This window comes from Agelaius tricolor, unplaced genomic scaffold (assembly GCF_023055355.1).
Source record: "Agelaius tricolor isolate 1412-34295 unplaced genomic scaffold, bAgeTri1.0.p SCAF_2, whole genome shotgun sequence".
NCBI lineage: Eukaryota > Metazoa > Chordata > Aves > Passeriformes > Icteridae > Agelaius > Agelaius tricolor.
The window spans coordinates 42,739,002-42,764,334 of NW_027269262.1; the positions used below are offsets into that span (position 1 = coordinate 42,739,002).

General features: G+C 43.4%; 1 protein-coding gene across 1 annotated transcript; it reads right to left on the reverse strand.

Moving 5' to 3' along the window:
* Positions 1-3,721: 3,721 nt before the first annotated feature.
* TUBB6 (tubulin beta 6 class V) lies at positions 3,722-11,724 on the reverse strand. The gene is made up of 4 exons (XM_071456821.1): positions 11,600-11,724; positions 10,950-11,058; positions 9,730-9,840; positions 3,722-5,336 (listed from the first exon to the last, which is right to left on the reverse strand). Exons 1-4 carry the CDS (start codon positions 11,654-11,656, stop codon positions 4,273-4,275), a joined length of 1,341 nt encoding a protein of 446 aa, XP_071312922.1. The 5' UTR covers positions 11,657-11,724; the 3' UTR covers positions 3,722-4,272.
* Between the last annotated feature and the right edge of the window lie 13,609 nt (positions 11,725-25,333).

Genomic DNA, 25,333 nt, shown 5'->3' on the forward strand with positions numbered 1-25,333 from the left:
GGAATTTTTAGTTGTTAAACACTTCCATTTATTGCTATTGCATTTATTAAAGAATGGATGATAAACTGGAAAGCAGCCTGAAAAAAACTAAATTTCATTAACTTTTGGAGTCAAAGTTTAGAATGATTTATTGCAATAGCAAAATTCTTCTATAAAACTCAAATCTTGCACACATGATAAAGCAGTGCTTGATTTCTGTGCTTATGCTCTAGTGTTGTAGCTTATTATGTATTCTGCATTAATGCCTTGTTTGTTATTTTCTCATCCTCCAGTTTAGCTGAACACTTCTTGTCTGGGATATTCAGTTTGTAGCCAGTGCTGAGGACTAGCTGTGCTTATACAGTAAAGGTCAGAGTTCTGCATTTCTTCATTCCTTGCTAAATAAAACCAACAGAAAACTCAGCAATCAACCACCCAACCCCCAAACCCTTAACCTGATTCTTCACAATGGCACTACCAGACTCTGAAAAAAATCATCTACAGGAGATGGTTTCTCTTACTCCCTGCTTGTGTCTATTAATAAATTCCACTCCTGTTCAGTTGCAGCATGTAATTAATAGATGTATGAAAATGGCCTTACCTCTCCTTTACCTTTGCCTCTGTTTTAGAGCATTAACTTGCTTGCTTAGCCTTACATTAGCAGCTCTTAATCTTCTGTGCCAAAAATGGCAGAATTTGACAGTGTTGGGATTTTAGAATCAAAGATACAGAAAAACAACCCAAAAAAGCTGTTTACCCCACCTGCTTCTTTCAAGAGTATTGCTAGCCTCCTTCAACTCCCAAATTTAGGATGTCAGGTGGTTGAACATGAATCAAGAAAATCAAGTTTAGTCTGTGCTGTGGCTGCCAATAATGCCAGATGAATTTTTGCCAGCAAACTGAGCAGTGCTGCTTCAGCTACTAGGGGCTTGTGCAGCACCAAGGGAGGAGTTGAGTTCCCTGCTCCTCCCAAGGCTGGGAGAAGGAGCAGGTCTGGACCCTCTTTCCCAACCTCACTCTGTTCCCAAGGGCTGACCTCATTTTCCTGAGGGATAGAAGTGCAAGAGAAGGAAGGGAGAGCATAATCTGAGCAGTAATCATGGGATGCAAAGAAACCAAGAGCCTGACATGGTTAAGGCAGCATGTGCAAGGACTCTCCTGACTGTGAGCTGAGAGCCTGCTCCATTGCTTGCTGGCTTTGACCAGATGGCTTTGCAAAGTGGCTGCCCTATGGAGTTAGATTCCAATTTCTGTCCTGATGCCACACCCTCTTCCCAGGCAGCAGCTCTCCCAGTCCCAGTTTCCAAGTGGTGTCAGTGGTGTAGATTGCCATCTTTTCTGCCCTCCCCAGCCTAGCCTTGACACGTGTGTTTGTGTCTGAGCAGTGGGAGCTGCACTTCTAGGACTCCTGGGGTCTGGCTTGTCCTGGACCTGCTGCTAGATACTGCTCTGTGGCCAGGTCCAAAGCAGTTAAAAAAGAGAAAAATATGATGGGCCAGGCACAGAAATAAAAGGTTTCAGCCAGAGACTAGGCTGAAAAACTAAAGGGAAAATGAAAAACAGACAGGTGAGGACTTTGAGAAGAAGAGTAACAAAGCCAGGTGGGACTCACCATGGAGATTGCAAAATAAGAGAGAAGCTTCCAAGCTTCCTTATTTGAAAGGAAGTGCAACTGAAGGAATTGCTCAGTAAATTTGCTACTAAAACAATTTTCAGTTGTTTCTCAGGAAAGGAAGGTGATGAGAGTTGGTTGACTGAAGAGAAACAGGAAGTGTTTGTGCTTCCTGAGGCTTTGTTACCACTTATGCACAAACTGGTCCTCTGATGGTCCTCCTACTCTGCAGGGTCCTGAGTTCATTATGATGGGAGGGGTTTTTTGCCCCTAGGATCAGATGGAAGAGCTGTCTCTTTTTTCTAAAGAGAGCATTAGTTTGCCTCTTCCACCTCCACACATTCTAGAAATTCACATCAAACAGTTGCAAGTAAACACATGTGCAAGAATGGGTGAGTCAAAGCAGGATCATTGTGAGGGCTGAATTCCACAGCCTCAGAGTCTGCATTCTGCATTTTGAGTCAAGTGTATGAAATGCAATAAGGAACAGGCTGGTTCACCAACTTAACAACTCCATTATTTAGCAATGCCAAGATTTCTGGCATTTTAAAGTATTAACTTTTTTTTTTCCAGAGAAATACCAGAATTTATGACTTGGACTTAGTTATTAAATGTGTGTTACAATAAAATGCAGTTTCACACACAATAAGAAGGTTAATTCTATTTCATTCAGAGAAAATATGCTAGTGCTTTAATTGGAAAGCCTGTGCCACAGCTGTGTGATGGCAGGCTCTGAGCCTGTAAGGCATCCCCCTCCTTTCAAAGCAAATAGTCAACCACTTACAAAGAATCAACTTCACTTTGTTTAATGGCTTTACTCCCAATGGATTTTGCTTTGTATTGTCCTGCACAGTTACTTCTCTTCAATGTATGTTATGTTATAACTTTATCTCATGCTGTAATTAATATATAGCCACATCTCACATTTATAAAATACATATTTAAAGCTGTTCTATGGCTAGTCATAAATCCTTTTGGCATCACTAGATGTAGCAAAGAACATGGCCCTGTGACTGCTGTCTCCTCTGTGATTCTTCTAAAGACAATCAGCTGGGCCCTCAAGCTCTGCCTCCGTGCCAAGTTCCAGCAACTATCTCAACCTCTGAAGTCACTTTCTGTGAAAAACTTCATTAAAACTAATTTAGTTCCATTTCTGTGTGGAATTGCATTGGGCAGACAGCTTCAGGTTATGTGATTAAGAGTTGCCTGGTTTATATACTTCCTAAATTCTGTCTCATTCCCTGGATCCCAAACTAGCAAAGCATCATCTTGTCAGGAGAAGCAGATCTTTGGAAATTTCACTATATTTGTAAAGTACCTTTTTAAGTATTGAGCAACAGTTTTGCTTGGGAAGTGCTTCTGAAAGCAAGAAGAAAAAGCAAGAGTTCTTGAAACATTTAAAGTTTGGATTTCCAGAAGCTTTCTCCTTTGTTTGCTTGCTTTGTTGCCTAGGAACTGGCCTAAATAAGAGACTCCAAGTAGACAGAGTGTTCTCTGGTGGAGGCTCTCTAATGGAGAAGGGCTGTTTAATTGATATGAGCAGAAACATAAAGCATGCACGGAGAGCAAATGCCCAGCAGTCACTTTGTCAGCTGGCTTAGGCAGAGACCTTTCTGACTTGGCTTTAGTTGGGGCAGATAAACCTGTTGTTCATCTTTCATTTTGCCAACTGCTTTGAGTATTGTGGATAAATGCTCTTGTACTTTAACCTTTACCTGTCCAGTTGTTTTAATCTATCTTGGTAGTAAGACATGCACAGCATCTGTAGGTGTGGTGAACTTACAAACCCAGGTAGTGAGATCTGTTGGCACATAGCCTGTGTCCCCTGTCCCACCATGATCTGTGGAATATCTGGATTTCAGCTATATGGGCTGGGTCAAATAGAGTTAGGAATAGCATTAGCAGCTGGTGATAGCCAGGAAGCCCAGTAAGATATTGGGGTGCCACATCACAAATGGGGGGGATCTAATTTATATATCAGATACATCTATCAGATTCATCTATATATCACAGATATCATTTGTGATTATTCAGCAGCAGCAAGTGATGAAGTCACATCACACAAATCCAGCCTCTAGCCTGCAGCTCACTGGGTATTTATGTAGCATTGACTGCCCAGAACACTTCTGCTTGAGAGGGTACTATTAATTTTTATTTTATTTTTAGAGGACTGGAATCAAATATCACTGTTAACAGTTACTGTACAGCATATCTAAAAACTTTTTCTTTTATTATGAATAAATTTTGTTTCTGGCAGTTTAGTATTGTACATTTGGTACAGAATACTTCAAGCTCACAAGATTTTCTTACTCATAATTGGATGAAAATAGTGCAGCTCTAATTTGTAGATTTTCATGCCTATTTTACATCTTCTCTTCTGCAGCTTTAGGGATGACAACCCTAAAGAAAAAAGATCCCAAACCAGCAATCTCCACGTTCAGACTCTTAGGCCAAAGTCGTAACTGAATGCCTTACATTTGTCTCATGAATAGAAATGGCCCAATTTCCAGCAATGCCGAGTGTCCACAGTGATCCAAATGGACTCTGAAAAGCCCTTCTAACTCCTGAAATTCATGCTCCCTTTTTTATTACTTTTTAAACATAAGTATGGATTTACAAGCCTAATTATCAGAAATCCAGATTTGAGAATTTGGCCTGGAAAAAATCTCGCACCTAATTTTTTATTCATTGATCTCTTCTTCATCATCTTCAAAAGCTTCCTCTCCATCATTTGCTGTTGCTTCTTGGTATTGCTGATACTCTGAAACCAGGTCATTCATGTTGCTTTCTGCTTCCGTAAATTCCATTTCATCCATCCCCTCTCCTGTGAACCAGTGGAGGAAGGCCTTTCTCCTGAACATGGCAGAAAACTGCTCCGAGATCCTTTTGAAGAGCTCCTGGATAGCAGTGCTGTTGCCAATGAAGGTGGAGGCCATCTTGAGGCCACGGGGAGGGATGTCACACACCGCCACCTTGACATTGTTGGGGATCCACTCCACGAAGTAGCTGCTGTTCTTGTTCTGGATGGCCAGCATCTGCTCGTCCACCTCCTTCATGGACATGGGGCCGCGGAAGACGGTGGCCACCGTCAGGTACCGGCCGTGCCTCGGGTCACAGGCTGCCATCATGTTTTTGGCATCGAACATCTGCTGGGTCAGCTCTGGCACCGTGAGCGCTCGGTACTGCTGGCTGCCCCGCGCCGTCAAAGGAGCAAAGCCCGGCATGAAAAAGTGAAGGCGCGGGAAGGGGACCATGTTCACTGCCAGCTTCCGGAGGTCGGCATTGAGCTGGCCTGGAAAACGCAGGGATGTGGTCACCCCGCTCATGGTGGCAGAGACCAAGTGGTTTAAATCTCCGTAGGTGGGGGTGGTGAGCTTCAGGGTGCGGAAGCAAATGTCATACAGAGCTTCGTTGTCGATGCAGTAGGTTTCATCTGTGTTCTCCACCAGCTGGTGGACCGAAAGCGTGGCGTTGTACGGCTCCACCACGGTGTCAGAAACCTTAGGAGAAGGCATGACACTGAAGGTATTCATTATCCTGTCCGGAAACTCCTCTCGGATCTTGCTGATGAGTAGGGTTCCCATGCCAGACCCTGTCCCTCCTCCCAGGGAGTGAGTGAGCTGAAATCCTTGCAAGCAGTCGCAGTGCTCACTCTCTTTTCTCACTACGTCAAGCACAGAGTCAACCAGCTCTGCCCCTTCTGTATAGTGCCCTTTAGCCCAGTTGTTTCCTGCACCAGTTTGTCCTGAAGTGAGATACAACAGGGAAAGAAAATACACAAAATCATTGGCAAGGTTTGATATTTGCACTCTACATTGACTCACATCTGTAACAAAAGCTGCTACACACCTGTCAGGTAGATAACTGTGCTCTTCAGTTTTGCCTACAAATATCTCTGTAAGTATCAACATAAACTTTTTATATAGTCTCTGGCAGTTTTCATTAATGCCTTTGAGTGTATGGGGGGGTTGGTTTTTTTGGTTTTTTTTGTTTGGTTGGTTGGTTGTTTTTTTGGGTTTTTTTGGTTTTTTTTTTTGTTGTTGTGTTTTTTTCGTTTTTGTCATTTTACCTTCCATAAGTGCAAAAAGATGGCCTTAACTCCTTGTTTTGGAAACTCTCACACTCCCAGTCCTGATGATTCTGTAAACACAAGATGACTGTTGGATATTTAAATGCTTTCTGTCTGTAAGGACCATGATGCATGCAAAGCTAAATCACGATGCATGTATCTCAATGAAAGTGAGAGGCTCTTGGACTGTTCTTGTGAGTCAAAGAGAAAACATTGTCATTTAAGAATAAAGCTGGGCTTCAAAATCCTATTTAACTTGTTATATCAGGAAAAATAGCTTTTAAAATTCGTGGTTACCTAGCCTGAATGAAAATTGTGATCAACAGAAGCTTCAGGGACATTATTTCCAAAACTTAGAAGTTAAGTGCCTTTTAGGTTTTACTGATTTCCTTACAAACTCACTATCCTTCAGGATATGCAAAATGACTTGGAAAATCGGATTACTGATAGTTCAGAAAAGTGATGAGTCCATTCTTTTCTTCCCAAGACTTCCCTTCTTGTTTTATGTGCCACTCAGTTTATTAAGATAAAGTGTGGATCATTTGCCATTGTCACTGTTTTGTTATTGGTTAGATAACGCGGAGGATCAAATTGGGCAATCAATTTTTTACTACTCCCGTTCCTCAGTGTCTACTACACACATACATTGTGCCACTGAACTCACTTAGGGTACTCCTGGGAGTGGTATTCAGACTGAGCAATGCTTTCAGAATTAATTATAGAGCTGGCAAATTCTGTGCTGTTCCCCAAGACCTTCCCCTCCCTTCCTATTACCATTTCTCATTTCAATTCCCACAGCACCATGTTGGTGCCAAAGATAGGAACCAGGGAAACTGCTGGCTGGGACACTTCTGAAATCCTCTGTACTTTTTTGCACTGCATAAATGCTTGGTTTCCTCATGGTGTATTTAGTTATCTAATGCATTGTTCTGTATGTTGCTATATTTTTCTCTCTTTAAGCCCAGGGAGCTCAGCACTTCCTGTCCAGCTGGGCAAAGCACAAAGTAATATCCTTCCAGAATTAAATATGTTTGTAACACCTGCAGCCTGCTTCAGCAGATCCCCTACTATGGACAGGAAAGCACATCAGGATGCACACAAACAAGCAGACAACCTCTCCAAAAAGCAGAAGGCATTTATCTCCTATCGGACATAAATTCTGATTTTAGGACAACTATCAGCTACTCCTGTGGCAACACTACACTCCATCCACTAGTCAGCCATGTGCCTGGGGTCTCCAGAATTTTTACTGGTGATTTCCTGCTTCTACACCCAGTTATCTAATGCTTCCAGAACCACTGGCTCTACAGCACTGTAAGGCTACCACAACACAGAGCATGTAAACATGCCCTGGAAGCTCCAGCCCCATGACAATACAGTCTGGAGGTGCCATGGCCCTGACAAGGCTGCCACAAATCTGGAAATCCTGATCACAATTCTGTGCAACTCTACTGGATGGCCTCCAATTATCACGTGCCTACTTACCTGACCTCTGAAAATCTAACACAAACACATAGAAATTATCAAATTTCACTGGGGCTAAACTCTCTGGGTGGAAAATGAGCCTGTGTCCAAAAACTCAGGACCTGGCAATTTTTTTGCCCATCCTTCAAGCCCAGCTCCAGCATCCTCCATCTGTCATCTGCCAGGATCTAAAAAAGCCTGTATGAAGCAATCCGACAACTTATCTGCATTCCTGGAACCTCCAGGTCCCTCTATGAATATTTCTTTCTCCAACACACTGTAGGGTTATCACACATGTTCAGGTTGAGCTGCACATGCAGAGAAGTCATTTGTCTAACAGTCAATTTATTTTTTAGTCCCTAAAATGGCACTTGTTTCCTACAATCTTCCTTCACTCCTCTACTCTCTTCACTGCTCAAAATATAAGACAAACCTGGTAAAAGAGTTCAGTAGCTTGCACATTAAAACTTAGGAGCTTGATGTGAACAGCCCTGCTACAGAACTTGCCTTTAACTGCTGGACAGATATTTTTTGGTTGCCCCCATCAGTTCATACAAATGAAATTGAAGTGGTATCTCTGTAGCAAATCTACCAAGGGTGTACACAAGAAAAGAAAACAACAAATGCAAAAATGTACAAATGAATACTGGTTAACAGGAGGAGACACATCAGAGATCACAGCAGCTCCTGGTGGCAATTGTGTGCAGTCAGAAGGCCAGGAGGCCTATTGCTCTCATACAGCAAGATTGTTCCACCTGCAGTTCTTCACCTTTTAAATCACTACCTTGTTAACACAGGCCTTAAAGTAGAAGGATTATTTTGTGGCCATCTCAAATTTCTTGCTGGTTTGATATAAAATTCCTGTATCTGGAGTGTGTGACCATGTACATATGGTCAATACACCTGCATGAAATCCTGATTGATGATCCATGGCTACTTGCTGTGGAGATGTGGGCACATGCAGGTTCATACAAGCAGAGGTGGAAAACACCCCCATCAGAATGAGCCCTTACAGCCTGGGCTACAGCAAGTATGGGACTGCCAGCTCCTGCCACAAAATCCTTTGTGGGCCCAGGCCAGATTTTTAAACGAGAAAACAAAATGCTTTGTTGGCTTTTAACACAGAAGTTCATTACTTCAGCACTCAGCCATTCTACATTATTCAGCAGGTTGGGAGGACAGTGCCTGATGCTGGCAGGGGCCTCTGACAGATACGAGTCGATCACATGCTGTGGGTTCATTGTTATCTTGGCAGGAAGGGAGCACAGCAAACTGGGCTATTGTTGAAGACATTCTGAATTGATTTTGCTCTGGTTTTACTGGTGTTCTGCCAAACTGTAAAGCTCCAGTTCAGGTATTTCCATAGGTCAGGCGAATTCACTTTCAGAATGCTTGTGTGGTTCGTGCAGGTGAAAGGGAATGAAAGGAAAAACCTGAACACAGAAACAGATTTCATAAAGCTGCCTGTGTCTATGGCTTTTCTCCCTAAGTTTACACCTTAAGCTACATGTTGTAATTTGCAGCTCCTTTGGAAGAGACCCTTAACATCACTGCCATGGAGTTTACAGGAGAACAACATGGATGGCATAAAAGTTTTAAATTCCTCTTAAACGAACTCTGTATGGCTTTTTCACTCCCCTCTCCAACCAAACAAGCCAGATTTGTTTTATACTGTTCAAACTATGTTTATCTTTCCTCTGCCTGTCCCTGGCACTGTTCCTTCCTTATGTTAACACAACGTACCAAACTGAGTTCCAACCTAAGCTTGCCCTGTGAGGAGGAAATTGTGTTTGTGGCTAGTGCAGACTTGGAAACCAAAAGAACATGAAAGTTCTCAGGGTAGCTTTCATTCAGACTTCCCATTTCAGCAAGTGGCTCACTTAACTTCCACGTGCTGTTCCTCCCTTAGTGCAAAGGGACTGACAATGCTCCATAAGGATGCTCTGTGCATTTTTAAGCTTAGATGCAAAGTACTACAAAGTCCAAAGTAAAGCAGTAAAAGTAAAAACAGCCCTCTGCAAGAACACTGCAAAACCAGAACGTCTCCACTTATTTTCAGACTGTTCCTCATTATGCTAGAAACTAACCCAGTAACTGTGGCTACATCTGTGTTTTCTATATTACAGATTATCTTCCTCCACTGTTACTACACTGCAAGGATATACTGAAAAAGTTTAATTACACAGCCTAAAACCAATTCTGTACTCGAGCATTTAATGTGAATTTAAGTGAAGGGTAGTCTGGCTGGTTTGTGGTTGAGGTTTTTCCTCCCCCCTCCATTTTCTGCAGAATTTCTGTGCATTTTGTTGTGAAGAACTGGCCTCAGGATTTCTCTGGAGTTCATATATGTGGAAAGCAAATGTACTTTCTCTGAATACTATCGGAAACTTCCAGCAGTTTGCTAACCGAAGGAATGATCAACAAAAGAATGACTTTTTCACTTAACAGGATGTTTTGACCGGCTTACATAATAATTGCAATTTCATTGTTTTAGCTATTAGGATTTCTCAGTAGGAACAGGGAGATTGAATGCTTTTTGACCATTCACTTGGTAATCAAACAATTGTTGTAGAAGTCTGTTTTTTACAGAGAAACATCCACATACCAAAGATGAAATTATCGGGCCGGAAGAGCTGACCAAAAAGACCAGAGCGCACACTATCCATGGTTCCCGGCTCCAAGTCCAGCAAGACTGCTCTTGGTACAAATTTGTGGGCTACAACACAAAGTAAGCATGCCCTTAATGTTCAGAAATAAGCTAGCACAGTTATAGCTTTTAATACACAAATCTATTACATCCCATATTGTTAGTCTACATAGTTCATACATATGTAAGTACTTCCTATACAGAAAGTCATCGAGGTGAAAAACCCACCTCCACAGGAATAAATCAAATCAGCTTGGAAAACAGGCCTGACATAATTTGGACTCTACAGATTTTACATTTTGCAAGCTCTTTATTAGCAAGAGATATTAGGGAGTTTCTGATTAGAAAGAAATGGTTTACTTGTTCTTTTTAAGAAAGTAGGTAATATTTTCTGTAAAATCAGGCTGAGTGAAGTGCTTATGTTCAAGTTATCCACAAGCTTTTGTGTTTGAAGGATTCTCCTCCACTGAAAGAGCTACTTGGTGTACATAGCAAACAGTAGTAGTCAGCACATCTACCACAAAGCATAAAACAAACAATCTGTGTCAGGTTGAATTTGTTCAAGGAAACTCAGGTAAATAATATGAATTAACCCCAGCTGGACAAAAGATGAAACATTCACACTTGCAGGTTCGTGTACACAGGCCAAAGGACTCCAGGTCCCCATTTTACACTGTGAACACCCTTCAATAGCAGAGGACTCTGAGGACTTGGATGCCTTTTGCCATCTCATTAATGAAACAGTTCTCTATTACCTGTGGCCCAACCCTCTCATTCATGAAAATTAAAGAGAGAGTACTACTGGTGTGGGCTTATGTAACCAACAGTTTAATTTGGAGTAATTGAAGAAATGCATTTGGTGAAGTAATCACACATTTGAAGAACAAACTCCTACTGTAATGTTAAATAATAAACAAACCTCCACCTCCAGGCCCTAAGGACAGCCCCTTGTGCTACTTCTCTGTGTCTGGGGAGATAGCACCCAGCCATCTTAATACTCTGTAAGAAAGTAGATAACATTTTCTGTTGAGCTGGGCGCAGCTGGGGAGCTGGTGGCATGTGAGGAGTGTGGCCAGATGTGCGATATGGCTTTATGAGCCCGTCATCTTCTGATTCCTGTGCCCCTTCCCAGGGAGCCCCCTGTCCCGCACCCCTCCCGGTCCCCATCCCACACTTACAAGATGATTCATTGTAGTAGACATTGATCCTTTCCAGCTGCAGCGCTGAGTCACCAACATAGCCTCCGGCTGGGTCAATGCCATGCTCATCACTTATCACTTCCCAAAACTGAGGGAGGAAAAGCGAGAAGTGGGTTGGGAACTTCCCTGCCGAGCCCGGGCCGGGGGCGGCGGCGGCAGCTGCCGGATTCCAGGCGTGCCCGCCGCCCCTCCCGGCCCGCAGCGGGAGCCGGGAGCCGGGCGGGCACCGGGATTCAAACCCCACGGGCAGCGCCGGCTCCGCGCCCCAGGGCCCGCCCGGGCTCTGCCGCCCTCCCCCGCCTCTCAACCGCGGCCTGGCCGGCTCAAACAGAAAAACAGTTTTTAAAAAGTTTTAAGACAATTTTTTTAAAGCTGTCCCGTTCGGTTTCGGTGCTTCCCAAGGCCTTTTATGGTCACGGGGAGCGGAGCGATGCGCGGTGCCCCGGGCGCGGCCGGCGCCTCTCGGCAGCGGCATCCAAGCAGGGGCGATGGGAGCGGGGGCGGCTGGCACGGCCCAGCCCAGCTCAGCCCGGGGGTTCCAGCAGCCCCGGGGAACCACCGGGCGCGTCCCCCGGGCGCTCGGAGGCTCCGCAAGCGGCGGGCAGGCGGCGGCTCCCCGTCAGGCTCACCTTGGTCCCGATCTGGTTTCCGCACTGTCCCGCCTGGATGTGCACGATCTCCCTCATGGCTGCAGCCGCTCGCCCCGCCGTGCGCCCGCTGTCCCGCCGCCCAGCCCGGCCGTGCACGGCGCCGTCCCACCGGGCGGTGCTTTATGGGCTCCGCACCCCCGCCCGCCCGCGGCCGCCCCCGCCCGGCACCGCCCTCGGCACCGGGGCGCGACACCGGCCCGGCTGGGTGACACCGGCCCCGCATTGTCCCCGACGGCAGCGGGGTCCCTGGGGGTCCTCCTGCCCCAGCGGCAGCTCCCATCCCTGGTGTGCTGCTGCTCAGCCCAAAGCCAGGCCAGCAAACCCCCGTGCGGGGGCCGGACACCGTTCCCTGTTCCTGTGCCCCCGCCCCGACGGGCGCCCACATCGCAGCCTTCGCTGCACAGCTCTGCTTCGGTAGAATTTCTTCCCAGAAAAGGTGATGAGACATTGGGACAGGCTGCCCAGGGAGGCAGTGGAGATGTTCAAGGGAAGACTGGATGTGGCACTTTAGTGCCATGGCCTAGGTGACATGGTAGCGTTAATCGTGGGTTACATTCAATGATCTCAGAGGTCTTTTCCAACCTAACTGATCCTGCGGTTCCATGATTCTGTGTTGGGGCAGCATCCAAAAGGATGGGTAGCCCTTCTCTGTGCCCTGCCATCTTCTTCACCCAGCTCTTTCCTGATGGGTATCTTGGTTTTGTTTTTTTGGAGTGGTTTTCTTTGTGGTCTGTTTGGTTGGTTGGTTGGGGGGTTGTTCTTGTTTGTTTGTTTGTTTGTTTGTTGACGGTTATTTTGTTTGGGTTTTTGTTTGTTTGGTTTGGGGTTTTTTTGTTTGTTTTTTGTTGTTGTTGTTGTTTTTGTTTTGTTTTGTTTTGTTTTTTCTTTTGCCAGTAAGACAAGCTTCTGTCTGAAAATTGTAACTGGGATGTCAAGCAGTCTGTGAAGAAACTTTCCTGACAGCTCATGTCACCACCATACAGAGTTTGCCCTGGGATATGTATGGTTGGAAATGCTTGATTTTTAATGAAAAAGGGGATTTTCTTTCTCCTCCAGAGAGGAAGCCACTTTCCCACAGCTGCTGAATCTGCTTCATGACCCCTTTGGGTAACTGCTGCAGAGTTTCCCAAGTAGAGAGTTCCTGCTGTCATGTCAGCATGACTCTTCCATGGGATGCCATTGTCTATACAGCCTATTCCAGTATTTAGCCCTGGTGGGAGACATTCATCTGTCCATGCACATCTGTGCTGCCCAACCCAGTCTCTGCTGTTGTGCAAGAGCAGCCCTGAGGCCAGAAATACAGAACCTCCTTATCCACTTGTTGAAAGGTGGCCGAGCTGGGGCTTTTCTGGAGAACAATCTTGGGTGCTTTCTGCAGCTTGAACACAGTCAAGGTAGCCCCCACCAATCAACACATGACCTCCAAATAACCCAAAATCTGTGCATTGGGAGGCCACCCGCAGCCTGTCTGCCCTTAAGTTGCTGTGACATGAACAATGTCATCTCAGCTCTGTGCTCTCAGCTCCAGCCCTGCCTTTCCACAAATGTTTGTCAGCAGGGCTTGCAGCAAATCACCTCTGAGTAGCCCACATGCATCATGCTAGGCTGAGTCAATTCTCTTTCTGACATCAGGGAAGCAGCTGGAGGATCAGGATCAGCATGTTTGCCTTGCAAGCAGCCATTAGCAGAGGACTGGATACTATGTGCCTTTTTCTCTGCTGAAGGACTCAAAAGAAGTGTCCTTCCGTGTGTGAGCTGCATTTTTGGAAGAGATCCATGAACAAGGCATTATTCAGCAGCCTGATTAGTGAGGTTGGCTTGGACATTGCCTGACTCTATATGTCCTTGACTGTGCCTTCCAGGCCTGGCTTTCCCCACACTTTGCAAACCCTCCCGTTTTCAGTTCACACTTGCCATCCTCTCGCCTACTGCTGGTGTACCAGTTCCTAAAATCCAGTAGGTTCCCAGATCCAGGTAGTGGCAAGGCTGGGTGTGTGTTCCCAGTAGGCTCACACACATACAGATACAGATACAGACATGGCTGGCCATGCTGACTGACCCAGGCAGAAAACACAGCACTGACACAATAAACAAACAGCATTAATGGCCCCATCCTGTTCCTCTCTCTGACTGATCAGGACAGAAGCCCATCAATGGAAAATAAACATGTATTTGCATATGTTTATATGTTAACATGTTAATATGTTGTTAACACCTGGATCCCAAGTCTTTCCAGTTTTTGGCATGCAGATATCTTATCCCAAAGACCTGTAGTTCCACTCTAGTTACTGGTAATAGATCTACAGCTATGAATGGTGGCTCCCTTGTCCAGTGCTGGCTTTAGGGACACCCAGCCTGTTCAGTGGATGACCTCTGGATCCCCAGAGATACAAATCTGCCTGACACAGAAATAACAAACAGGCAAACAGGTTCCTCTGGTAGCTAGTGCAGAGTTGTGGCCTCACCAGCAGCTGACCCCACCACAGTCTTCTCAGAAGGACCCCCTGTCTCTCCAGTAGCCAACTCAGAGATCCTCTGGTCTCTTCACTTTCTTTCCTGGACTCATGGCTACTCCAAAACTTGACTCCCACCTGCCCTGGCTTGCTGTTTGCTAAAGACCACACACAGACATTCAGATTCACATAAAGTGTGTGCTTTTGTCTCTCCAGTTGCTGTATCTAAGACACATAAGCCCCTGTGACTTGTGGCCTCCACTTTTAATTGCTGGTACTCAGGCCACCATACACATAATATACACATGGAATATAGGCGCCACTCTCACCCAAAAAATAATTAAAATACAGTCTACAAAGACAAGACACACTGAGATGATCAGGTGTAAGGCATAGCCAGAGAAGCATACTCACCAAAAACCTGTTTCCACCCTGTTGAGTCACTTTAGCCTCACATCCTTTTATTTTTCTATATCAAACCGTCTTTATCCCCTCTTATCCCCACCTTTGGTTACCTCCTCTAAACATCCCAAAAGTTGTCCTGTATGATCCCAAAGATGTTCTTCCCCTGCATCCCCTAGAGATTCCCACCCCCTTGCAGGCAGTAACTCTTCTCTATAGAGTGACCCACAGAGCCTCTCCCATGGACTGTGGAGATGGGTGTCACACCAGACCCCAAGCTGAGCCCTCACTGACAGGAGCCAGGGCAGAGGTTCCTTTTCTCTGGGTGTGCCATTGGATTTCTCCCCTTGCCTGTGTTCCTTTCTGCTCCTTTCCATTTGTGGAGATAATCCTTGAATCACATAACCCAGCAGAAGGTAAAACCCATATGATGATCTGAATCAAAGCAGATTTTAAGAAGAAAAGCAAAAAGGACCAAATAGATATAGGTAGGCAGTAAGGGGAGAAAAGAAGCAATGAGAGTGTGCTGTAGTAGAGCCTTTAGTCCATGTGCCTTCTGAAGGGCTGAATTGGTTGCACTGCCAATGTCTGTAACCTTTGAAAGGTCTGTCTAAGTGAGCAGCAGTTGGTCAAACAACATTTAGAGGCCAAAACTTCAACCAGTTTCCCACACATACAAAGCAACCCACTGAGGTACACAGAAGGCTGTAGACCTGTGTGCCTGATGGAGGTCAGCAACAGCTTACCCAATGAATTTGCATGTACAAATTTTATAGTTACATGAATAAATTTTACTTTTCAGACAGACCTGAATCAACTTGCAGCTTATCCATGTTTTACTGCTGGTAATCTGAAAGAAGACACTTTTGTTGGTCACTGAATGTAGATGTACCTTCAAATCCTTTTCATCCATGCTTATGTTTACTTAATAATTCAGCTGATTTAGGAGGTGAATGTGCCTTTATAACCTGTGTTGTAAACCCTGCATATTCTTAGGTCTCCATAGACTTGGTCTAGGATTTTAAAGGTACTTAAGTGTTTCACAATCCTCCTAGGTACTTAACTGTTATGGATTACTTATGGCTGTATTTTAAAACCTCACTAAACATCTTTTGGAAATTTAAGGCATCTAAATTTCTCCCTGGTGCTTCATCTGACCAAGTCCATGAGATTCACTGTATATTTAGATTAACATAAAAACACACTGTAAATTCTGTACAATGGATTTTCAGTTGTTGTATTTGGCTCTCTCAGATATCTCTCACATACCTATAATATAGATTGACCTCTAACCTTCATAACTCATAGTCTTTTTTTTATTTCCTATTCACTCCATAGGTTAATTTAATACTTAGAGTATGGCTTTTTTTCCCACCATGCACAAAAAAACCCCAAACAAACAAACAAACAAAGAAAACCCAACAAAAAACTGGGAGAAGACCTTTAAGATTTCCTTTGCAGATTTATTCCCTTAGTTGCTGTTCCTTATTTATTTCCTTTTGTAATTTTAACTTCATTTCTGCTGTAAAAATGAATTAATTAATATATTTAACCTGAAAAATTAGTAAGGTGTTACAACAGCTACAAACCACCAGCTCAAGTTTGCGGATTCATGCTCCAGGCAGCCTTTTGAACAATCAGTTTACATGACTTATATCCTCATGGTATCTTTTGCTCCCAAGTGTGAAAGAAAACCACTAAATTCTAGAATAGGTCAAAACTTGTGTTTTAGGGAATGGCATGACCACTTATGATAGAGAGGATATGGATTGAGGAAGATCTGGCTGCTGGGCCGTATCTGGATTAGTCTGACATTGCTAGCTGGGAAAAACCCAAGACAGTTTATTTCTACTGGACAAGTCTCTGGTGCTCCAGTGTGATGGGCTTCAATGTGATGTGATTCTTTATTCCTGTTGGTCAGAACTGACAAGGCATCAGACATAGCAGCAAATTAAATGCTCACTCTGATCTTGTGTGAGATCCAGCTGCTTTGAAACAGCTGCACACAGTCACAGGATGAGGCCATGGGGGTTGTAGAGCATTCTGTGTTCTGTCTTCAGGTTTTCTCATGTTCTCCTTGCTCGTGCAAAGGCTAAATAGAAATGGATTTCTACAAGATGATGAATTTCACAGGCAGAAGAAAATGTGTAAAGTGCCCGTGCTGCAGAGCAAAAGGATTTTCCAGTAATAGCAGCTGAAGCAACAGTCATGTCCCACAAAGTCACATGGAAATTTGCTTTAATACCTTGGAAAAAAACCAGCAAAGTTCTTCTGTATTCAACTAGTCATGTGATATGATTGTTAAGCTGCTTCCTGCTTTTCAGGAAACACATTTGAGTTTATATCAGGATTGTTGCTAAGACTATTTCTATTTACTGAAGTTTTTAAGGACTAGAGAGAAATTCATGATGTAAGAGAACACTTAAGTTAGCTACTATTTTCTTTTTTCAGAATTATAAATTTGCTGTATTTTGATATTTAACAATATGTGTTATAAAACTTGTTAGCACTTACATTAAATACTAAAGCAATAAATGTAATCCATATGGTGGGTTTACTCTGACAGCAGGCTAGCAAATGCTGCTAAGTCCATGGTGATCTTTAGGAGAAAAGTCCAGGCTAGTTCCTCTTTCCTCTTTAGTCTGAAGAGTTTCATGCCAGTTAAGAAAGGGAAAAAATCTTAAAAGAATTTTTTTTTTTTTTTACCTGGCTTCCTGAGAAAACCAAGCATGGGAAGTCATGTTCCTGTTCAAGTGTGTACCTGTGTATCTCCACCACTACCTCTTTCTCCATCAGCCTCTTGTGACAAAATCTACAAGAAGCACATGAGTTACAGACACCCTGCAGCTGCAGATGAGTCTAGAAACAGCTCAAGAACCCAGCAAAAACATTCCAAAGGGGAAGTGAGACAGCAAGACATGCACAGAGAAGTGTATGGTCTATTATGACAAACACCAGACTGCACATTTAGCTCAAATTTTTGGAGTTTGTATTCTGCCCAGAAAATCCATTGTATTTCATATGGTTCTCAAACAGTTTCTTGCTTTGTCCCCCCCCCTACCCATTAAACTTGTTGCTGTGGCAGCTGTGGTTTCACGAATTGCCACCTATGCTCAAACACAGCACTCAGGGGGTTGTTTTAATGCCACTCATCTGGCTGCTAGCTGTGGCTGTCAATGGAGATACTGCTGATGTTTGTTTTAGCCCACAAGATGTGGTCTGAACTTTGTAATGTTAAAGCAAAGGTCACTAAGTCAAGTTAGGAGAAAATACCTTAAGGTGCAAAGCCCAAGAGGCTGTGAAGTGACACTGGAGGAATTCTACATCTGGTCCAAAGGAGTTTCTAGCTGCATTTTTACACACTTTTATCACTATTTGACAAAATGGATGGAAAACTTTAACTCCAACCCTGAATATTCATGTGTTTGAGTACAGGTGCTTTTGCACTTTCCAGCACTTAATGTCTTTTGATTTGTGACATATTTTCTGTCCTTTGGAAATGAGTGTTTTCTTTCAGCCCTTTGTTTCTCTCCATGCTTAGCCTCAATGCTAACAATTACTCATGCAGGACTTTTTGCACAGTTGGTCAGAGTGATTTTTTTGCAATAGCTGTAGCACCTGGAGTAGAGGGAAGCATGTACCTGCCTGTTTTTTCAGGCAGAGATGTGTGTTTGGTGTGGCTGTGTTTCTAACCTCCATTCTAATCGGTCACTTAGCTACACAAACAAACAGAGCCAGAGAATGGGCTGCACTCTGTGTTCAGCAGAGTCAGTAAAGGGGCCAGTCTAGTGTTTCCTTACAGCTATAACCAAGACTATGGGAATGCAAAATTAAGGCAGGCATTTATCTGTGTTCAACTCTCCAGCCTCTCTACACATTAAAGACTTTGGGGAACCAATCTGTCTGGGGGACAGAGTAAAAACATAATTGAGCTGGAATGTATACCACTCATTGTCTGTACCATGTGGTGAGTGAGTGGTACAGCTGTAAGAGGAAAATGAATATGAGATATTGACAGCTTGCTTTTGGAGTTTAGTCAGCTCTGAATAGATGGCAATACAATGCAGAGCTTATCAATGAAGTACTGGCATTTTGAGTGTGGGAGACATCAGAACAAGGACAAAAAGGTCTCTTAACCAGAAGTCATGCTAAAGACTATCAGGGAAAAAAGCATGTTTTCACCAGATGAGTGCATTGATGGCAGCTGGTCCTGATTAGATGGAAGATCTGTCCAACCTCAAATTCCACCTCTGACAGTAGTCAGTGATGGATGCTAGGGAAAGAATATGGTAATGCTCCCCCAAAAATGCCCTCCTGCATCTGGCAGTCAGTGATTAAACCTTTGGTGAGCCACAGGAAGGATCTGGACCCCACATTTAATAGTTTCTTTCAAGTATCCCTGAAGTGATATGATTGCTTTTTAACACAGTTACACTTTCAGCCTCTGAAGTCTCCTATGGCATTGCCTTCCATGCACATAGAATCCCATTCTATGAGGGAGTAGTTCTTTCTGTTGTAAAGCTGACAGCTGAAATTGGTGCCCCATAACTCTCCTGTTTTGAGGAACAGTGACCATCAGTTCCTAATGACCATTGTAGCTGTGTGTAAGGGGAAGGTTTTAGTGGTTTTGTTCTTCATTTTGCCTATCTGTCCAAAATTTTCTGAGCTGAAAATATTACACTAAATAATCTCCCCATGTCTGAGTGTGACCCTGCACTCCTATCTTAGTCCCTGCTTATCAGCCTCCTTTACTGGCTCTACTGCAGTGTCTGTGAAATGGGAGTAAGAGTATTTAAATTATGGCCATCGTTTTATGCAGTGTAATAGGATGCTTCTTGCTCCTCTTTTTATTTTCTAATATGCCTTGTGTTTGCCCTCTTGGTGGCTGCTGAGCTTTTTCCTTCATTGAGCTGTTCACAATGAAGGAACCCATCCAGCTCAGTCTCCTTAACACTCCTGAGTAAAACCCCTTGCAGCAAAGATCTGTACTGCAACCTGCAGGAGGGGAAGGGGGAAAGACAGGTACAGATTTTATTGAACAAACTTAACTTTTCATGGTTTTATTCCCTGAGAAAAAAGAAAAAAAGCAATAGACCTCTAAGATGAAGGGCTAGAATCCTATTTAGACTGTCACTTATTTAACACTTACCTAGCAAAGCATGTATTTGAGATGAAATGTGTAGCTCTCCAGGTAAAAATGATTCATCTCACTGTGGGAAACACTTCTTCTATAAAAGCAGGTTTGCAGCTAAAATTGACTATAAATTCCTCCAGTCAGGTCTTGGATTTCTCAGGTGAGTCACAGTTTTCCTCCTCACCTGTTTTCTCAGGTGGTGAGTGGCTCCTGGCTGCCACCCTCCCCTCACCAGCACAGATCCCACTCATGTGTCAGACATGTCCAACCCAGACCAGCATACCACTCCTGTCCTGGTGCACAGATGATCCTCTCAGATTACATTTGTGAGAAGAGCACCATTCCTCACAAGTCCACAAGCCCCAGGACAAGCAGCACAGCACAAGCTCTGCCTGGACAAAGCCTGGCTTATTTTTAACAGCGCAGTCCTCAGCACTGTCAGGGCTGGGTGGGTGCAGCCACTGAAGGAACGTGCCCTAAAACTGAGTGCACAAAAGCAGCTGAGCCATCCCCCTGTGAGCAGGGGACTCCCAGAGTCACCTATGGGAATGAGGAGAGCGAGCCAGCACTGACACACAGAGAGAAGTGAACATTATTTTTCTTAGGAAAGCACCCTGCAGCAGTGGCACTGAGGCTGCTCACCCTTGCCTGGGCCTGCAGCCATGAGCAGCATTACCATATTCATGATCTAAAGGCTGTTGAATGCCAGGAATGTACGAGGTCAGTCTGGCCCAGGGCCAGGACTCAGCCCACTGCTGGCCCTGTGAATAACACACTTCACGGTCGGTTTGTTGAACAGAGAGCCAGAATGGGGGAGGATATGGGGCTGCAATAGACACTGGCTGCACAATTGAATGCCACTGCTTTGTGGGAAGGGTGTGGAGACACAGTTGTTGCCTGTGCATGGGAGATTTGCAGAGAGATACATGTCTGTTGTGCAAATTTATTTCATTGTGGTGTCCTGACTCTGTTAATGAACAGGGACTTTATGTCACATGTGGCCTGTATGATCTGTCAGGAATAGGGCACAGCTCCAAGTAACCAGCAGTGTCTTAGGACACCACCTTGTTAGCATGGAGCACAGTTATGCTTAAAGTGCTCCAGAAACAAGGAGGCTGATCACTTCTGTGTGAAAAGACTTAACATGAAATAGAGCAAGACAGATAGAAATGTCTTTTTTTCTTAATTTGTATTTGCTTAAACACCTGCCCACCCCTTCATGCCCACCCTCTTCTCCCCTCAGTCATGAAGTATTTTTAGTTTGAATGTGGCCAGAGGAGATCTGGAATAGGTGATGGAAGGCCACAGGAGAAACAACATAAAAGGTCTCACATATAAAGGGGCCACCAGGGCAAGCTATCAAAAAATAGCCAAAGGTATAAAATAATAGCTTGAAGTTGGTGACATCAGGCACAGAGAATAAGAAGAACAGAATGTAGCAGCTGGAATTTTTCCAGTGAAAGAAAACCAAAATGTCAAAACCAACTAACCAACCAACCAACCAACCCACCTCCCCACTCCAGTAAAACCCCCAACCCCAAAGTCAACCCCTTTGGAGACAGAGATGTTAGAGAAAGAAAAGTGACTTTTATCTGTTGGATTGCTACTGCCTTTAGCCATAGTTGGTGCTGCAAGTGACAAAACCTGCTTTGTTTTCACTGATCACAACTCTTGTGAAATCTGAACATGGTACCATGTCAGGGCCAGCTAAGACTAGGAGGAATTGAGAGGACTATTTACTAAATTCAGTGGTCTCAAAGGTGGAACTATGAGAGACAGTACTCATCAAGATGAAATATTGATCCTAATGTAGTATGCAGAAAGTGCTTGTAAGAATGAGGAAAAACAGCTTGATCATCCCATCCAAAGATGAAATGGTTCTTCTGGGAGACTGGAATATTTGCAGCAGGTGTTGAATACTTTATGTTTCTGGTAAAATGGATTCATTTTTGAATAATCAATCATTTCTGAAAACACTTTGGTTATTCTGGAAGATAGTGGCTTTTATTTGGAAAGCAAGATCACTTGGGTGCAAACTAGGACAATATTCTGCAGCTGTTCAAGGCAGCTTTTCTAAACAACTTCCCTAAGCAGGCAAGAAAGCAAGAGAGCTGCAGCTGGGAGAGCACCTACACTGAGCACATTTTGTACAGGAATCACTGAAATGATGGCATTTGCAATTTAGTTTCTCAGGAATAAAATAGAGTTTACCATAGACTTCAGTTTGTCTAGCTCAGTAGTCAATCTGCAGTCCTAATTTAATTAGATTATTTTAGTTTTCTTGTACATTCTCTCCTGATTTTTGAGGTAGGAGAAGATTATTTGAAAGCACTCTTAATAAAGAGCAGCAGCAAACCAAGCTATGAACCTATGCAAGAGAGGACGCTTTGTTAATTAGAAGTGTTTTAAACATAAAAGATTATTATGGACTTCATGGTGTAATTAAAAATGTGTCATAAGAAATTACCTTTAGGACTTTAAAGGACTTCTTAGATGTCTGAGATTTCTCTGGGTCTATAATAGCCTGACTACACACATCATTAAGCTACTGTTTTCTTAAATAGAGTTGTTGTCTGAGGATCTAAGCTTTTTCTTTTTTTTTAATGCATGGCAATCACAAACAACCTATTATAATAATTACATTACATAAACTCCCCCCCAATCTATACATAATGTATGCTAATTACTGAAGCAGACTTTTTAGAAAACTGTTGGTCAATCGATTTTTTATATTGAAACTTGCATAAAATGCAAGTTCCTGGTTCTGGGGTCTATTAAGACATACTTTCTTTCTAGTGCTACTTCTTATTAGTTGTTTTGTTTTATGAAACTACTAACAGTACTATTTTAAAGTTCTTTTTCCAGTGATAATTGCTATTTATTAATAAATATTTCTAATCAAGAACAGGTTAGGAATGGGGCCTACTATGAACTGTTCAGACTGAGGGGTGAAAACATGCCTGAGACTGAGCTTAGTACAGTGAAAATATTAACTCTGTCTCACATATGACTGCATTCTGTCCCTCCAAACATTGCTGTGAAAAGCCATTCAGAAATCACTCCAAAAGATTTGTTTCCAATTTGGCCACCATCAGCACCAACACCTCGGGGTTTTTGCTTATTTTTTCTTTCAGTGTTTTGTGCTTGTGGTAAGTTAAATTTTGCTATCTGCCAGACAACCACCAGTTGATCTCTCACTTCATCCCCATAGCAAATGTGGGGAGAAAATAATATGTAATAGTCTGTGGGTCAAGATAAAGACAGGGGGACCACTCACCAATTACTGACATCAGTAAAACAGACAGAACTCAGGGAAGATCAATTTAATTTCAGAAAAAAACAGAATAAGATGGTGAGAAACAAAGACAAAACAACAACACCTTCTCCAAACTCTGCTTTGCTCCAAAGCTGAATTTCACTCCTTCATTCCCAGCTCTTTGACCTCCTCTCCCTGTCCCCAAGCAGCACAGAGGAATGGGGGCCATGGTCACTCCCCATCCATTCTTTTGTGCTGTTCCTTCCCTCTCCCCCTTTCTCCTGCTCCTCCCTGGGCCCTTCCAGGGTAGAGTAGAGTAGAGTCCTTCAGAGCCTGCTGTTGTGGCTTCCTTCCATAGCCTGTGGAACAGGCTGCTCCAGAGCAGGTCCCTCACTGGCCACAGCTCCTGCCAGAGCAATTCCTCATCAATGGGCTCCCTGTGGCTGCAGCTCTTCCAAGGCAGGGCCCCTGCTCTGGGTGGGGGGAATCCATGGATGGATGTTGTTTTCTCCAGCATGTTCCTCCACAGGCTGCAGGGAAAGCTCAGTCTGGCACGTGTAGTGCTTCCTCACACTTCTTTTCTGACCTTGGTGTCTGCAGGTTATCTCCCACATTTTTTTCAGTCCTTTCTCACAGCTGCTGCCCAGCATTTTTTACCTTTTCTTAAATAATGTTTCCACAGAGACCCAGCAGCTTGTCTGAGGGTCTCAGCTTTGGGCAGTGGTGGGTTCCTTTCAGAGCCAGATGGAAGGAGCTCTGTATGACACAGGGGCCACCCCCACAGCATCCCTCTGATTCCCACTGCCAAAGCCTTGCCACTGAACCAAACACAGCTCTATCCTGTGCTTTCCCACAGCAAGAAACCAGACCATGATTCCCTCACAAGAGGGGCACTACTCCTCTAGTCAAGCTCTGCAAAACTGTCCCTTAAGATAATACAAGATGTGCTTGTTAGATAGGAGAGCAACAGACAAATCATACTTGCATGCTAACCCCCCTCAAGCTTAAGTTAATCCTGAACTAGACAAATATGATATTTCACTAAACTAAATTAATTTTTTCCCTGCAGTCAAATGTCTACTACTCTAGGTAAATGACTGCAGAGAGGTTTTTTGAGGCAAAATAAAGAAGTCCTTGATCCTAACACGGTTTAGTGAGCTCCAGAGATCATGGGACCTTTCTACCTCCTCTACTCAGTATTTTGTGCTCTTTTGCAACTTTGTAAAAGATGGAGGAAAGCAAAGCTTTTGTATGAAGGGAAACACAGTTTGCACAGCTTCTCTGAGGCCAGAAAGTGAGTCAGCAGTTGGGAGTTAGGAGTTCAGAGGCACAAAATAGTATCCAGTTACTTCACTGCCACAGTCCAGCATTTGGAAACAGTTTGTGCCAGACCATAGATTCATTAATATTAATGATTATTTCAGGAATAAGTTATTCTGGAAATTAATAGAGACAACATCCAAAGCCACTACGTGATTTTATTTATTAATGAACGATGTTCCTTCAAATTGGCACCACACAGCAGAAAATATTGCCATCACTGAATGCAATTTTCACCCATCTCAGTTTTCACAGCAAGGTAATCTACAGCAAGATAATCTGAGATTAAAAATTGTGCAGTGCAAAAATGCTGTATTTTCCCTTCACAAAACAATAATCCTTAAAGATATCTTAGCTACATATATGTCAATGAAAAAGCAGTGATAAACTCTAAGCCCCACAAGGATACTTGCTGATACATAACTGAAGTGGTATGTTAATCACAATAATAAATAATAATCACAATAATAACCGCCACAATAATCCCCTCTAATAAACCTTGGGGCATCAAGTCAAAAATATAATTTGTACTATGGTGTTCAATTTTTTTTTTAAACTTTTAATTAAGTAGCTTGTGTCTTTAGTTCAAGCGTGATTTCAGGAAAGAAGCACACTGAAATGATTGAGAATTATATTTCTGCCAGTTAGGAATGATCATATAAAGTTTTCTTCACATTTCATATACAGAAATACCAACATTTCCAAAACTGTGAATACCTACCTCTCTGCACACTTCACTGAAAAAATTGCAGTTCAAAGTCCAATATTCCTGCTTTTATCTTCCCTCCTCTGTAGGGAAGGGATTCATAATGCTTCCTACAGTATAATTAAAAAGATCTAAGGAATTTAGGCCCTGGCTTTTCCTCTCTCCCTGCACAGAAAAGTTTTCTCCTGAAAGAATTGGAAGGTGCAAGAAAACTTCCAGGGGTTTATGAAAGGAAGGAAATGAAGTAATGATAAACTGCACACAGATGAAAGCTACTAGATCCTTCATTCTGGTAGAGAAGAAAGCAATTTCGCTCTGTTTGCAGAACATGAGCAGTGCCTGAGTCAACAAGGTCTCTTACTTCAGTGAAAATTCCTTTTTTGGTCACCAGAGAGTAGGACTTGGTGCATTGTCAGTAAGTGATGCAAAGCAACAGGCAAAA

Bases quoted from the DNA above. Each gene is read 5' to 3' on its own strand.
- TUBB6 (XM_071456821.1), bottom strand. From the start codon at position 11,656: ATGAGGGAGATCGTGCACATCCAGGCGGGACAGTGCGGAAACCAGATC. The intron at 11,059-11,599 runs GTGAGCCTGACG...TTCCTCCCTCAG, and splicing joins GAAACCAGATCGGGACCAAG to TTTTGGGAAGTGATAAGTGA. The intron at 9,841-10,949 runs GTAAGTGTGGGA...TTTGTGTTGTAG, and splicing joins CTACTACAATGAATCATCTT to CCCACAAATTTGTACCAAGA.